This window comes from Alligator mississippiensis, chromosome 3 (assembly GCF_030867095.1).
Source record: "Alligator mississippiensis isolate rAllMis1 chromosome 3, rAllMis1, whole genome shotgun sequence".
NCBI classification, from domain to species: Eukaryota; Metazoa; Chordata; order Crocodylia; family Alligatoridae; genus Alligator; species Alligator mississippiensis.
In genome coordinates this window covers 230,534,029-230,548,811 of record NC_081826.1, presented here as the reverse complement: position 1 = coordinate 230,548,811, position 14,783 = coordinate 230,534,029, and the positions used below count along the sequence as shown (strand labels likewise).

General features: G+C 38.7%; 1 protein-coding gene across 1 annotated transcript in view; it reads right to left on the bottom strand.

The window, feature by feature from the left end:
* Nucleotides 1-14,783, bottom strand: part of FBXL17 (F-box and leucine rich repeat protein 17) — a 503,943-nt gene that overhangs the window by 474,586 nt on the left and 14,574 nt on the right. Inside the window, exons 2-4 of the mRNA XM_014597223.3 lie at nucleotides 10,891-11,013; nucleotides 7,880-8,137; nucleotides 3,822-3,953 (exon numbers count right to left, since the gene is read on the bottom strand). Of these exons, the coding sequence (XP_014452709.2) occupies nucleotides 3,822-3,953; nucleotides 7,880-8,137; nucleotides 10,891-11,013 (513 nt within the window). The remainder of the gene's footprint in view (nucleotides 1-3,821; nucleotides 3,954-7,879; nucleotides 8,138-10,890; nucleotides 11,014-14,783) is intronic.

The following is a 14,783-nucleotide window of genomic DNA, read 5'->3' as shown; positions in this document are numbered from 1 at the left end:
CTAGAGAGCCAAGGGGGCTGCTGTGCCCTTTTGCTGCCTTTCCTCTGAGATGGAATTGCATTAGCTTGTGCATTGAGGATCGGCTCCCTTGAGGAGCAACCACTCTGCCTGAGCTCCCCTACCCTTGGGGTCATGGTCCCTTAGGGCCTCACCAAAAAGCCTCGTGAGCTTGTCAAAGTCAGCCTTCCTGAAGTCAAGGACTTCTGTATTGCTGACTGACTTGCCAGCTCTACGGCAGATGGTGAAGGTGATCAGTTCGTGGTCGCTGTCACCCAGCTTTCCTTCGATCATTAGGTCGCTGATTAGGTAGTCCCTGGTTGCCAGTACCAGGTCGAGTAGCAGTTTACCTCTGGTTGGCCCATAGACCTCGTGTCAGACAGAGGTCATCCACGCAGGAGAGGAAGCTTTACAACCCCTCGGATTTAGCCGAGCGCTCTTCCCATGAGATGTCTGGGTAGTTGAAGTCTCCCATGACAACCATGGACCTGGAGCATGCGGCCTCAGCCAATTCCCTGGTGAACTCCTGATCAAGTGCTTGACTTTGGGTGGGAGGTCTGTAGTTGAGTCCCACCACTGTGCGCCCTGTTCCGCGTTTCTCATGGATTTTAACCCGAAGGGTCTCCAGCCGTCCACCCCGGTCGCCAATGTCGGCTTGCAGGGACGCATAGCTCTCCTTGACATAGAGAGCTACGCCTCCGTCCCTTTTGTCTGCTCGATCTCTCCTGTACAGGGAGAGTTAAAGTTAATGTTAGAATAACCAATCCATTTCTTAGATAGAATTGCCGTGAAAAAGTAATATAAATCAATTTAAATTTTGCCTTAAGAGAAGCTAGTTTCCAGCCGAACCAACAACAGCAGCAAAGCCAAACTATATTTAAAATGTTTCCCTGGTTTGGACAATTCTCAAAAAGAAAACCTTTTTCATTTATTGTTAAACAATTGTAACGAGGGTACCAGCTACAATTTATCCTATTATAAGATCAAACTGGCTTGAGTGCGATTATAAACGGAATTATACGACACGTGCTTGCAAAGTTCAGGTTGCTTGTTATTTTACCAAGTTCACAATTGGAATAACCTATCGCATATAGGGAACAAAAAAATCCTGTTTTTGCGCAATTTCTCTTGTTTAAAGAATAAAAAAAAATCAGGTAAACATGATATTTTAAAGCGATGGAAATAAAGCACATATGTAAAAAATCATGTGTTACAAGTATAAAGCCCTTCTTCCCAACCCCTCTATCAATTTATGGTTTGTAACTCTCACTTCATTACACAATTTGTACCACTGAATAGTCAGCTTCTCAGGACAAGAAAGCTATCTATATCTTTCGTCACATCTAATATATTTTTAATGCAATGTTCAACCTAAAAAACCAAAAAACAAGAAATTGTTCTGCTACTGCTCAGCAGCCTCCTTAATGGAAATACTTAGCAACACAACATTCAACTGAAATATAAATTGATAGTCAACACTTTATTACAAAGCAACCTTCTCTAAAGAAATCATTTAGGTGTTGGTTAGCTCCACAGGCTTAATATTAAACATGTTTAATATATGGATGTGGTCTTAAACAAGCCTATTTGCAATCCCCAGAAAAACACTATCCTGCCCTACTGTTTCATATTAGAAGAAACAGGTTATGAAATATACAAATTTTCAAATACTCATACAAAAATTAAAACTCCCTTTTCTCCAGGTTATTTTTCTGTAGCATAAAATCTATAAAGTAATTGCATACTACAAAAGCAAGTGTGCAAGTATACAGTAAATATTCCACATTTTTGTTTGGTTGAGTTTTTTTGGCTAGGAAATATTTGATATGAAAATGGCAGTAGTCAATATCCGCATGTCTTCATTCAGAAAAAAATCTGACACTGTTGACATAACACTAGAGAGTAGAAATAAACTTTAAACAACATTAAATGTATTCTGTAAACAATTCTGAATATTTTTACTTTTTTAGATAAAGAAAATTGTAAATCAGTACCTAGCAACTTAACTGGCAGGGGGACAGCAGAGTGACCAGGACAATAACCCTGAGCACTGCCTTTGTGAGGGGTGCAAAAATAGCCATTACACCAGTGGTGGCCGATCATGATACTACAATTGGCACAGCAGCAGCCACTGCTGCCATGGGTACAAAAGCAGCACTGCTATGACTCTGTCAGTACTCATTTACCACCTACTAGCACTTTTTTCCTCAGTCAACTCCAGTATATCCATTGATTCAGATTCCTGTATTTCTCATTTCAGAGCTGTAAATTATTACTTAATTATAACTGTGATAACATGCTTGAACACTAGCAAGCTATTTTCCTGACCAGAAAGACACAGCCCATTCTTTTATTAGAAGCCATTTGGTGGCATTGTTACAAATAGGAATCATCATTGAATACTGTAGCATTTTCATTAATATTCTGTATCACCTAATTCTCTATATTTAGGAAAGGTATCATTTCCTATCTATGTCCTTTTCCCAAGATGCTATGAGAAGTAAGCTTTGTGAAAAATTAAGTTTCACATTTGTGGTAATTACAGCTGTCAATTTTTTTCTCAACACAAAGTTTTATTGGAAAATGCTAATTCATAAGAGCAAAGGTTTCTATGGGAAGGGAATGACTTCAATTAAGTCCTTGATTAAAAATATGCCAAGTTATTAAAATAAAAAAAATAGTGTTCCATTTTCCCAGAATTTTTTCCCCAGGAACTCAGCTCTCTTAACATATTTATTATCTGGTGAGAATATATAGCCCAGGAAGATGACAAATCCTCATTAAAAACAAAGAAGCTTTCCATTTACAGGCAGTGTACAGGTAGGATATTTTATTTTCTTAACAAGAGAGTTGGTATTCATGTTTGAAAAACCTGTACTATTATCTGCAAATAACTGAGATAACACAGACAGAGGAAATGAGGAAATAAAAAAAGGAAACATTTAATTAAGGCATGTAGAAAGATGGTCATGAAACTTCATCCTGCATATATTTTACCATTATCATGTACTTAACAGTTAAGCAATTGAGTAGACATGCTTATAACATGCATGTGCAGTAATTACTTGTGCAAATCAAGATCTTCACATATGGCACAAAAATAACCCTTCAAAAGTATGTAGGAACCACCTTTTCCATGTGGATTTTGTAGTGTTTATTTTTGCTCTCAAGTTTTAGGCACACTCAGTACCATTAATGGACTAAAATTTCTATTTTGTTATATGGAAGAAATTTATCCAAGTCTTTTTCTAATCTACATTATATAATCAATTAGTTTCTACCATGTCCAAAACACTCAGAAAATATACAGGATTTTTTTGGCTTCCATCTTTTATCTAGCTTATTTCCATATTAAACGAAAAATCTCAAATATCTCAAAAGTGTTTATAAGACATTCAGTCTGCATTACACCTACCTTCTCAAGATTATATCCTGCTCTTATTGGATATATCATCTCTGAACATGTTCTATAAGATACTTCTAAAGTAACAAAATTTAAGAAGAGGGCAAACAGTAAAAACTTACCTTGCCTAGTATTAGATAAGTCTTTTTGGACCATAACCTATCTGATAAATATGAACAGCATTTTGTTATTGAGTTTGTCAACCATGATCTGTGTTGCTTTCTGTACAAAACTTGAAATCTCATAGCTAGAGAAGTTGTTTTGGCAGATCACGGGGGGGGGGGGGGGGGGGCGGGCACGGGTGGAGGGGCAGGAAATATTCAAAAAAAGCTTTAAGTACCGAGTAACTGGGGAAAACATTGAGAACAAAGAGCTGTTAAAATGCTCTTACATTCCATTCAAATTGTATACAAGTACTTACTAATTTGTTCTCCTGCATGTATATTCTTTGCAACTTCAGACATCCTTTTGCTATAATGATCATTCCCTCATCTGAGATCTTGTAACACTGGCCAAAATGAATGTCTTTCAGTTCTCTGCACTTTGAGCCCAGCTGCAAGTAAATAAAATAATGCAAGTGCTTAAAGGAAAAAATAAAAACAACAACAAAAAATAAAAAGGAATAGAAATTCATTTGTAAATGTTTGGGTTTTGTTTTCTTCCTAGGAACAACCTTGCCCGAGAGCTACACTAATACAATTAACAAACAAGTAAAAAAATGTTGCAAGAAAGGCGAAAGTGAGTCTTAACCATGAACAGCCAATAAAACAAAAAAACTTACAGCACACCAAGCAGAAAAACTAAGTCTGCTGATAGAAGAAATCTCTGAGCAGCCATCATGACCAACCAAGCTCCAACATACCTGATTTAACATGATTTTTTTTATGAGTTTTCTTGTATTAGTTTAAATGTCAGTCATCGTTCATATTAATTTGCTTTAAGCTTTGGGAAGCACACTTATTAATGCAAGTCAATAGGCAAGGCAGTAAAAAACACCACCACACAAACAAACTCTGTTTTCATCTGCAAATTAGATCAACTCAGAATTCGGTTCCAGTGGCAATCAAGCCTTGAAAAACTCAGACGTATCAGCCAAAGGTATACTGTGATATGTCAAATTGAGTCACTTTAAGGAGATAATTTCCTCAATTGATAACTAATTTTAACAGCTCGATGCTCAAGAAAAATATAAGATTCACAGGCAGTAGCTAGGAAGAACAGCTTTGCTGCCAGGTCTGCAGTCACTGGCAAATAAGAACTGTCTGAAAGCCAAACAACCTCAAAAAGAACAAGCAGATGGGTAAAATCACGGTTTTTTCTTAAGTCCCCTTTGGAATTGATTGGGACAGGTTCCTTCAAATTTGGTTCAGTTTACTATAGCGCAGCCTCCTTAGAAGAAAACTGAGAACCAACAGTTCCTGCTGACCATACTTTGGTGACATAATAAAGATACAACCTTAAATTGATTTTCAAAAGTAAACAGATGAGACAAAGATACTATAAAATTACTTATGAAACAATATTTTTTTTGCATTGCACTCTTCTTCATTGCTAAAAAGCAACCAGAGTTTTAAAAAATTAATGGTCTCACATAATGCACTTGCATTTCCAGCATGCAAGACAAACGTACATTTTCAGCTCCCAAAATGCTACTGTTGCTTCATTCGTTGTGTAAGAACATGTAGAAGACTGAACGAAACTCTTGTTCATTCATTTTTGAAGTTCCAGAGACAGAACTTGTGCAGTCTTACAAATTATTGCAAGGAACAACGCATGTTTTACATAGACACAAAAATGTCTCTGTCTTATGAGCTGTCTCAAGTTTTTGATGAAGCCAGAATCAACTTCTTTATTTGGTATAAATAAGAAAGTACATCTTCTCCCAACTGGTAACATCCGAGGCATGGATAAATATTACTTTTGCAAAAATTTTAAATAAATCTGTTACTTAATTTAAATACAAAATTTTAAAGCACAAGATATTCGGCTAACAGCCAGCGGACTCACTGTCTTTCCCAGTTTCTATGTAGTTAGTCTTTGACAATGTTCATTTAATGTATATGTTAGTTAACATTCCCAACTCTGGCAAATTAATTAAAAGTCTTGTGATGTTTATCAATACTTGAAACCCAAAATGTAATTTAAAAGAACAGTTTCTAGCCTGTATAGCTGTAGGGAAAAATCCTCATACAAGAATGCCCTAAACAAAATCATGTTGAGAATACTACATTTGTTATTTCTGATCTTATTTTTTCTCAAGTTAATTAATATTTCCAAAAACTTAAAATGGGGTTGAAATGATGTAACAATTTGCAGAATATGCCTAATGATGAACTCTGCTTTCATGAAAACTTTTTGTTCTTGTAACAGTCATTTCAGATTAAAACTTCCCTTTAATGAAAGAAAAATTATGGCTTGGTCTGCACCATACAGTTTTGCTGACAGAACTCAGGTTCTGAGCTAGAACAGTAAGCATATCCACATATGCAACTGACCCACAAGAAGCCTATCATACAGCAAATAACAGAAGGTTTCTGCCTTTGTAAGGAAGCTATCACAAAATGTGTATACACACCATTCTTGTGGTCAGTAGCTTCAGCCCTATTAATGACCACAAGTGAACACTGTGCCCTGCCAGCACAGGTATTGCTTTGGAGACACCAAGAGCCATCAAAAGCAACACAAAAGGACTGTTTTTAAAGAGGAAGATTTGCCTCAGAGATTTTATTTTAATTTACAGGTCATAGGCACTAAATTATGTTCACTCCTAAACCCAAAAAGATTGAACTGGTTATGCCTCATCTAGATTACTGTGTGCAGTTTTGGGCAAGTTCAGCTTGCGGAAAAGGTTCTTAGGAGGGGTCTTGATCTTCTTCAAAAATCTGAAGGGATGCCATAAAGAGAAAGGACCTTTTCTCTCCTGCTGCAGAGAGAAAAAAGCAAAGCAGGTTTGGACTCAATGGGCATTTTTGCATGTGCTCTGGGATGCAGTGCCAGGCACTTTTAATTAGTAAGCTGCACCAATTAAAAGTACCCACACATCACCTTGTATCAGCATCCCTGCACTGAAAAGGTGGCAGCAGGGCACTTTGAACTAAAGCTCATTGAATGCGTTTCAAAGCACCCTGCTGCCATTTTTTCAAAGCATCCGGCTGCCATTTTTTCAGCACAGAGACGCTGATACACATGACAGGAAAAGCCACCAGAGCACACCAATTTCCATGCTCCAGCAGATTCAATTAATCAAGTCTGCTCTGACTCACTGGATTTCTAGCACATCAGAGCAGGCTCCCTGCACATCTACAGGAGCCCAATGTCAGGAGGAAAAACCTTCACTGTTAGAACAGCAAGGCAGTGGAATAGACTGCCTAGGGAAGTTGTGGCATTCTCCAATGCTGGAGGTGTTCAGAAAGGGTCGGGATAAGTACTGGTCAGGGAGGATCTAGAAATAGCTATGCCTGTGGTATACTACAAGTATTACTCACACTTCTGGTTGCCACATGAAGCTAGAAAGGAGTTATTTTCCCTTCCTGTTTACTATATGTGTTGGGAGGTGGGGGGTTAACCTTGGGTGCTAGCTGCAGGAAAGGCTGGCGATTCTGACAGGGGTGTGACAGTACTCCTGTTGAAACTAAGCCCCAGAGGTTCCTGGCTAGATGGTCTTGCCCCTCTGCTCAGGGTCACACCAACTGCCACAACTGGAGCAAGTAAGGGATTTTACCCCGTGATAAGAGTAGTAAGCATTGTGAGGGTTTTTACCTTCCTCTGTAGCAGGGGGCATAGCCCTCTTCCTTGGATCTCTCCAGCATATTTCAACAAACCCTGGGTTTAACCCTTTAACAATCCTGTTACTTCAGAGGCAGAAATTATGAAAAGGATAGAAGTGAAAGAAATAAAAGATTAAAAAGGATCCATTAAAAAGTAACTGTATGGAGATTTCTTTTAATGCCCTATAATGTCCAGTTACCAGAAAAATATCTCTGTAACCTACAGAAGGAAATTAGGAGCCCCAGGATTATTTAGGATGAAGGAAAGCAGAGCAGAGCAAAGAATTCATTTCTGAGTCTATAACCAGAACTCCTGCCCCCTGACCAAATACAGAAGTTAAAATATCAGTTTAACTTTTTTACAGCCAAATTGCTTTATTCCCTATAAAGAACTGCTCAAAAGATGGCGTTAATTTGCAAAAGGATAACCTTAAGAGAAACTCACAGTGACCAATGAATAACTTCTGCTCCTGGTCTAATGCATATATTTCAATATCTTTTGCTCCATTTTGGTAGGATTTAGATAAAAGAGTATTTATTTCATACTATGCATCAAGAGAAACACCAAGCTTCCTGACCCTTTTGTTAACTTCTTTCACAGTAAGGTTCATTTAGCTAAAAGGACTAGCCCAAATCTAGAAGAAAGCATAACATTGGAAAAACCATTAAGTTTGGCATCAACAAATTTATTTCGATTAAAATGTAATGTTACCTGTTTGAGTCCTTCATCAGTAAGTCTGTCTTGATTGCCTACATGTACTTTCTGTAGCAGAGGACACTGAGAGGCAACTGCAATGATAGATGTGTCAGAAAGCTGTTTACACCTGTAAGCAGTATACCTTAGGAGTCCAGGACATTTAAAAGCTAGCACACACACTCCTGTATCTGATACGTTGCGACAATCAGAAATATTGATTTCAGTTATGTTCTGGCTTCTTGATGCAATTTTTTCCAATAACTCGTCGTTGACCTGTCAACAAATCCAAATTCTCAGTTTAATATCGTCATAGTCAATTTTAACTTTGATTAAAAATATCTTGAAAAAAACAGTAGAGGAACATATTTGAAACCACAAAAACTATGACTTGGTTGGAAGAAGTATTTCTATCAACCACGGGGAGGGGGGGGCACATTTAGTTTACACAGATTCCAGGCACAGATCACTGAAATCAATGTTATGGTTACCTTGCTAAGATTTTTTGGGTCATCTAGACCCAGCACTCTTTCCTGCTTATGCAGGGGGTCGGATCTATTGAGGTCCCTTCCGACCCTAACATCTATGAATCTATGAAACCTGTCCTAATCCCTGCGAATTAAGGAAACCCTTATTTCAAAGAAAAGGGCAAATAAATTCTCATTTGTTTGTAGTTTTTTTCTTCTGTCACAATAACAAATTGTAAGGGTTTTGTTTTCTGGAGCCACTTATCACTCTTCAAACAAAAAGGTATGGATTACATTCCATACTGGTTGCCAACAATAGTCAGACAAATGTCAGTAACTGCAACAATGTCAGCAACAACTGATTTGTCAAAATCTGCAGCAGTTTAAAAAAGTCAGTGATAACCAGTGATCCAAGACACTGACAGGGAAATGAAAGAAGCAAAGGCAGAATGGACAATTTGATTTTTTTAAGGTGTCAGTTAATCCATGCACATGTTTATCAACTAGCTAGTACTACATGCTGCCTTTTTCTTTGGCACCTTGACACATATCAAGATATTAGCAAAATGCAAATCCTGTCCAAGATGATGAACACAACTCAACCCCTGCTGTTTAAGCCGATGAAAGAAAAAAAAACACATTTTATCAAGTTACTGAATAATGACACAGTGTAAAACTAACTATATCATGAAAACAAAGAGAAGATTCCACATAGCAAGGAAGAGAAAGAAATTACTTTTAGAAAACAGAAGCAAAACCAGTCAAGCTGACTTTACAATACTCATCTGTCATTTAAAGCAGATTAGAATTATTCTTCCTGTGGGCAGATGAAATAAAGAAATCTTTGCCACTGTCCCTTTCAGAAATAAACATTTTCTATGCTGGACACAATCTTTCTTTTCAGTAATGGCAATCTAGCTTCTCTCTTGTTACTTCATCAGTCAATGGTTAGCTGTAAAACCATAGCGACTTTCAAGGGAAAAAATACGATGACAAAGGATGCTTCTGTGGAATAGACTGATTTAGTATATTCCATTAAATAATTGGCTGAATATTTTAATGGCAGGGACTCATATAATAGGTAAACTCAATTACAAACCTCTTAGATCAAGTCATTAAAATAACACTTCCCCCATAAAAGAACTAAATCTACAACTTGATCACAAACAAGGGGGAGGGGAATGCACTGCACATGACAAAACAACCATATTTATTCAAATCCAAGACAAGGTCCCCACCCCATTTTAGATGGGGAAAAATCCCACTGTCTTGGATTTGAGTACAAGATGCAGGCAGCTGTTCCGGCTCTAGTTCCAGCTCCATCCCTGGCTCAGGGAGAGAGCTGCAGCTGCTGCCTGCATCCCACTGCCTCTGCCCCACTGCCTGCCACCCCAGCACCACCATAGGCTCAGGCTCCCCATTTATCTCCTCAGCCACTTCCCCTTGCTCCAGCAGGCTTCACCCTGCCCAGCTCGGGACATGGAGCACATGCTTGTTCCAGCCCTGGCCTGGCCCGATAGCAGCAGCAACTCCAGCTAGGTCCCAGACCCAGAGGCTGAAGGGAAAACAGGGGCAAGGGGCAGGGGTCAAGCTGCTTGAACCCCCTTCACCTGTCCTCCCCATCTCGCCCATCACCTATCCACCCCTACCACTTTCTCCACTGCACCAGTGGTAGGGGGAAGAATTAAGACAACCCTCCAAAACAATTTTATAAATTTTCCATGTATAGAATCTAATTATTGGTGAAGGGGTCATCTTAAAATCGGGGTCATCTTGGATTCAGGTTAATATGGTATTACTTTCATATATGGAAGGTGAACTTCAGAGTACAACCAGTGCTCCAAGCTGGAACCTGAAATCACTGCTAACCTCATGGTCTGATAGAGTATAATATAAAAACCATGACACAAAAGTTTAGAGAAGACATTAAAAGAATTATTCAGAAGAATAATTACGGATGACCCAAGGGCAGGCCCAATAAAAATTATGTTATATACAAAAAACTCAATTAAGTAACCAAATGAACTTTAGAGCCCTCCCAAACCAATTTCATTCCAGGCTTGTCATCAAGGAGACGCACAAAAAAAAAAGAATCCTCCTACTGGTGAGCAGGGTCATAAAAGCTACATCTCTGCCCCAGATAAAACTGAACCAAGCACCAGCTGGACAACCATAACCAAAATTACAAACTATTGGCAACCCTTCACCAATTCCGATCATAAGCTAAATAAAGCAGGCATCTCAACCAAGGCCAAATATTTGAAAGTTACTCTTAATCACAAGAACTATACAATGAGTAGCTGAGAAAAGCAATGCACAGTATTTTAACTAAGCAACGTTCTCACACTATTCCAACAAAGGATTTCAGTTTTTACCAAAAGTCCACTAGAAAAAATGAAAACTACCAAAACAAAAGTGTAAAAGTAGAAGTAAGGAAGGCACCATCTAACATGAGACACTTGGCCAAAAGCAAGAAAAAGTCTTAAGAACAAATTTTGAATTGGTCACATACAATCCATTTTCATAACTGCATTTCATAATCCACACAGTGCTCCACCATACCTGCTGACGACTACTGAGGTCCAGTTGCTTCCAAAACTGGAAGTCTAAACAGAGGTCACGCCAGTATTTACATACTAATGATGCTGAAAGACAGCGCTCATTCAACGATAAATTGGAAAAGATCTGTAAAGAAGAAAAACACTTGTCAGGTCTGGTAACCAAATATAAGAATTCAGGGCTTTCCTTATTTATTAATCATGAAATCATGTACAAGACAAACCAGAACATATTCACTGTAACCACCATTGATTTGTAGTGTTTGCCTAACAATTGCTCTATCAACAACTAAAAACTAGCCTAACATAAACCCATCAAGTTGTGGGAAGCTTTATCTCAAACAGATTAGCTGTAAGAAAGAGAAGGTGCATTCTCCTTAAACATCTAATTCAGGCACAACTGTTACCGCTAACATTTTGCACGTGACTATGAAACAGCAGACCTTTTAAACAATACAATGTGGTTATGAGTGAAGCACATTTTCCTTGCTTATTTAACATGACAGGTCCAATTATTAAAATATCAACACAGTGCTGTACACATTTATGAGCAGTATATAAATGCATCTAAGGAGTTATCTTTCAGTTTTGAAAGAAATAAGTCTCTTCTTTATCCTTTTTAAGGCAATTAAGTAAAAAAAAAACAAAAACTTAAGCAAACTAAAACTGCTGTTTTTCAACTAAAAAGAAAGAAAACCACAGAATAAACAGGCACACCTAGTGATACAATGGACTAGCCCAGAATTTTAGCAATACAAATCATGCAGTAGTCAGAGTGCAGGGCGAGCAGTTTTTCAAATCCAATCCTTTACACTAGGGGTCAGCAACCTTTTGCTGACACAGGCTGGAGAACTCAGTCCAGTCCCCTGTCAGGCCCCAAATCTCTACCCATCCATGCTGCCCCTGGAACACCCAAATGGCCTGAGCTTTACCCTTTCCACTGATCCCTGGCCCCTCTGCAGTAAGAGACAGAGAAGCATGAAAGAGCAGCAGGAAAGGCTGCAGACAGGGGCACTGTAGAGGGGACAGGCATCATAGAATCATAGGAAATTAGGGTTGTAAGGAGATCATCTAGTCCAGGGGTAGGCAACGTTTTTTGGCTGGAGTGTCAAAAAAACCATAATGACTACCTTGGAAGGTGCTGGAGTGCTGACATGCTGGAGCCTGGAGCAGCTGTTTGCAGCCTCCTAGCTGCAGCAGGCCCACAGAGCCCAGTATGCTTGCAGCAGGGCTTGCAGCCTCCCAGCCACCTGCTGGCAGCAGCCTGGGCTCCATGGCTGGCAGCAGCTGCTTAGAGCACGGGCTAGCAGTGGCGTGCCAAGCAAAATAGCCTTGCGTGCCATGCTCGGCACACATGCCAGGGGTTGCTGACCCCTGATCTAGTCCAACCCCCTGCTCAAAGCAGGACCAGCCCCTACTAGATCATTCCAGCCTGAGCTTTGTCAAGCCAAGCCCTAAAAACGCCCAAGAATGGAGTCCACAATCCCTCTGGGTAACCTGGTCCAGTGCTTCACCAACCTGCTAGTCAGAAAGTTTTTTCTAATATCTAACTTAAACTTCCCTTGCTGCAACTTGAGACCATTGTTCCTTGTCCAGTCATCTGCCACCACTAAGAACAATCCAGCTCCACCTTCTTTGGAACACCCCCCCCCCCCCCGGTAGATAAAGGCTGCTATTTAATCCCCTCAATCTTCTCTTCTCCAAACTAAATAAGCCCAGTTCCCTCAGCCTCTCCCCAGAAGGCCTGTGCCCCCACCCCCTAACAATTTTTGCTACCCTCCACTGGACTCTCTCCAATTTGTCTACATCCTGTCTGCAGCGGAGGGCCCAAAATTGGACACAGTACTCTAGATGTGGCCTCACCAGGGCCCAACAGAAGGGAAGGATCACTTCCCTTGACTGGCTGACAACACTGCTACTAATGCAGCCAAGTATGCTGTTAGCCTTCTTTACCATAAGGGCACACTGTTGGCTCATATTCAGCTTACTGTCCACTGTAACACCGAGGTCCTTTTATGAAGAACTGCTGCTTAGCCAGTTAGTTCCCAGCCTGTACTGGTAATTGTTCTGTCCTAAGTGCAGGACTTTGCACTTGTCTTTACTGAAGTTCATCAGATTAATTTATCTCTACATGATTCTGTAGCAACACAAGAATAGAGGAACTGTTCCAACTTAAACCTGCTTCATCCAGGGTCAAAACTGGAGAATTTAGCTCATAATGCTACAGAATCATGCATACTTTACAGTTACAGCGTAACAGCTGCGGTGTGTTCCTGAGTAGCACCTCTTCTTTAAAGCAGTTAAAATGCTCATCTGTCCATACCATGTTTCTTTACTGAAACAGGTTTGACAGTGACAACAATAATTCACTAAAAAATCTAAGGGTAAACTATATTGATGATGAGAATATTATCCAGGCCCTAAAATAATCTTCTACTAAGGAGAACATATAAAAGTGCATCTGTAATGAACATTACAGCTTCTTTTTATAAATTTAGAAGTTGTGAGAAACACTTAGACCCAGATCTTTAAAAGGTATACTTGTGCCTACCTCCCACAAAAATAAATGGTAATGCCTTTGGGAACCTGACCCTTAAAATACTATACTTGGGGGTTTTTTATAACTTCAAGGTAAATTTTATGGGCTATGAATATGGGCAGGAAAGGGAAAGGAAAAGAAAAAAAAAGTTAGTTGAGGTTGCTTTAGTGCATAAGCTATCAACATAAAATTACTAAAAATGAAGTAAGTCACTAGTTAGAAGCAATATTTACTTCTGTGTGATGTTAATATCTAACGCAGCTCCTGACCCCTCACCTACAAAACTAACTCGCCTCAAATTCCAAAAGATACCTGCATAAATTGAACTCAAAATTTGAATTCCAATCTGAGCAAGAACAGACCTCTTACCAAAAGATGCATGATTTTAAAATCATGCTATCTACACATGATAATATATGAAATCAGAATTATGGCTGTAAAACCATGAAACATTAATCTCAAAAACATAAATAAGAACATTAAATCAAGACCTAATATACCACTCTTTAAAAGACATACAGAAAGATAAGTAACTTAAAATTGATCTTTTTCTTGTCAGTGAAGACAAAGTACATGCCCCATACTATAAATCAATTATAAACCAATACTATTATACCCATCATTCATTTCTTCACCATTAAAATTTCAATTAATTTTTTCCATCTAAAAAATGTTTCTGTTAAAACACTAGCAATGCCTTACGTTACAGTTCACTACTAAACTTTAAAATAAAAAAATTAATTTACAAAGTGTAAACAAAATATTGGCTTTTAAATAGCTCATGGTGTACTCCTACATGCTCTTTCATTGTGAACAGTAAGACTTGAAAGTATGAATCAAATATTTTATGCTTGAATTTATTACAGTAGTATAACATTTCACATACCAATACCTGGAAAGCAGGTATTTTTCATTTAGAAATAAAGTCAAGTACTTATGAAACTGATTCAAGCTTAATTATCAAAACAAAATCTTGATTCTTGATTTATAAGATGTCTCTTATGAAAGCTTATGCCTTTTTGAACAAGTTAATCTCTAAAGCAGTGGTTTTCAACCTGTTGTATGGACAAACCTGGGGGTCTGCAGACTATGTGTAAGGGGTTCACGAAAGATGACTATGATCAATCAAAAGTATGTGAATACCCACACTTACAATGCAAAGGAGTCTGCACAGCCATCTGAAATTTTGTAAGGGTCTGCAAATGAAAAAAGATTGAAAACCACTGCTCTAAAGTGCCACCCTGCCATGCCTTCTGCATTAGTTTTGCTAGGAAGAATGTGAAAGAGCTCTGGCCCCTTAGTAATATCTTTCAGGTTGAAACTAATTCTTTGTAGCCAGTGTAATTGCGACAGTTTCA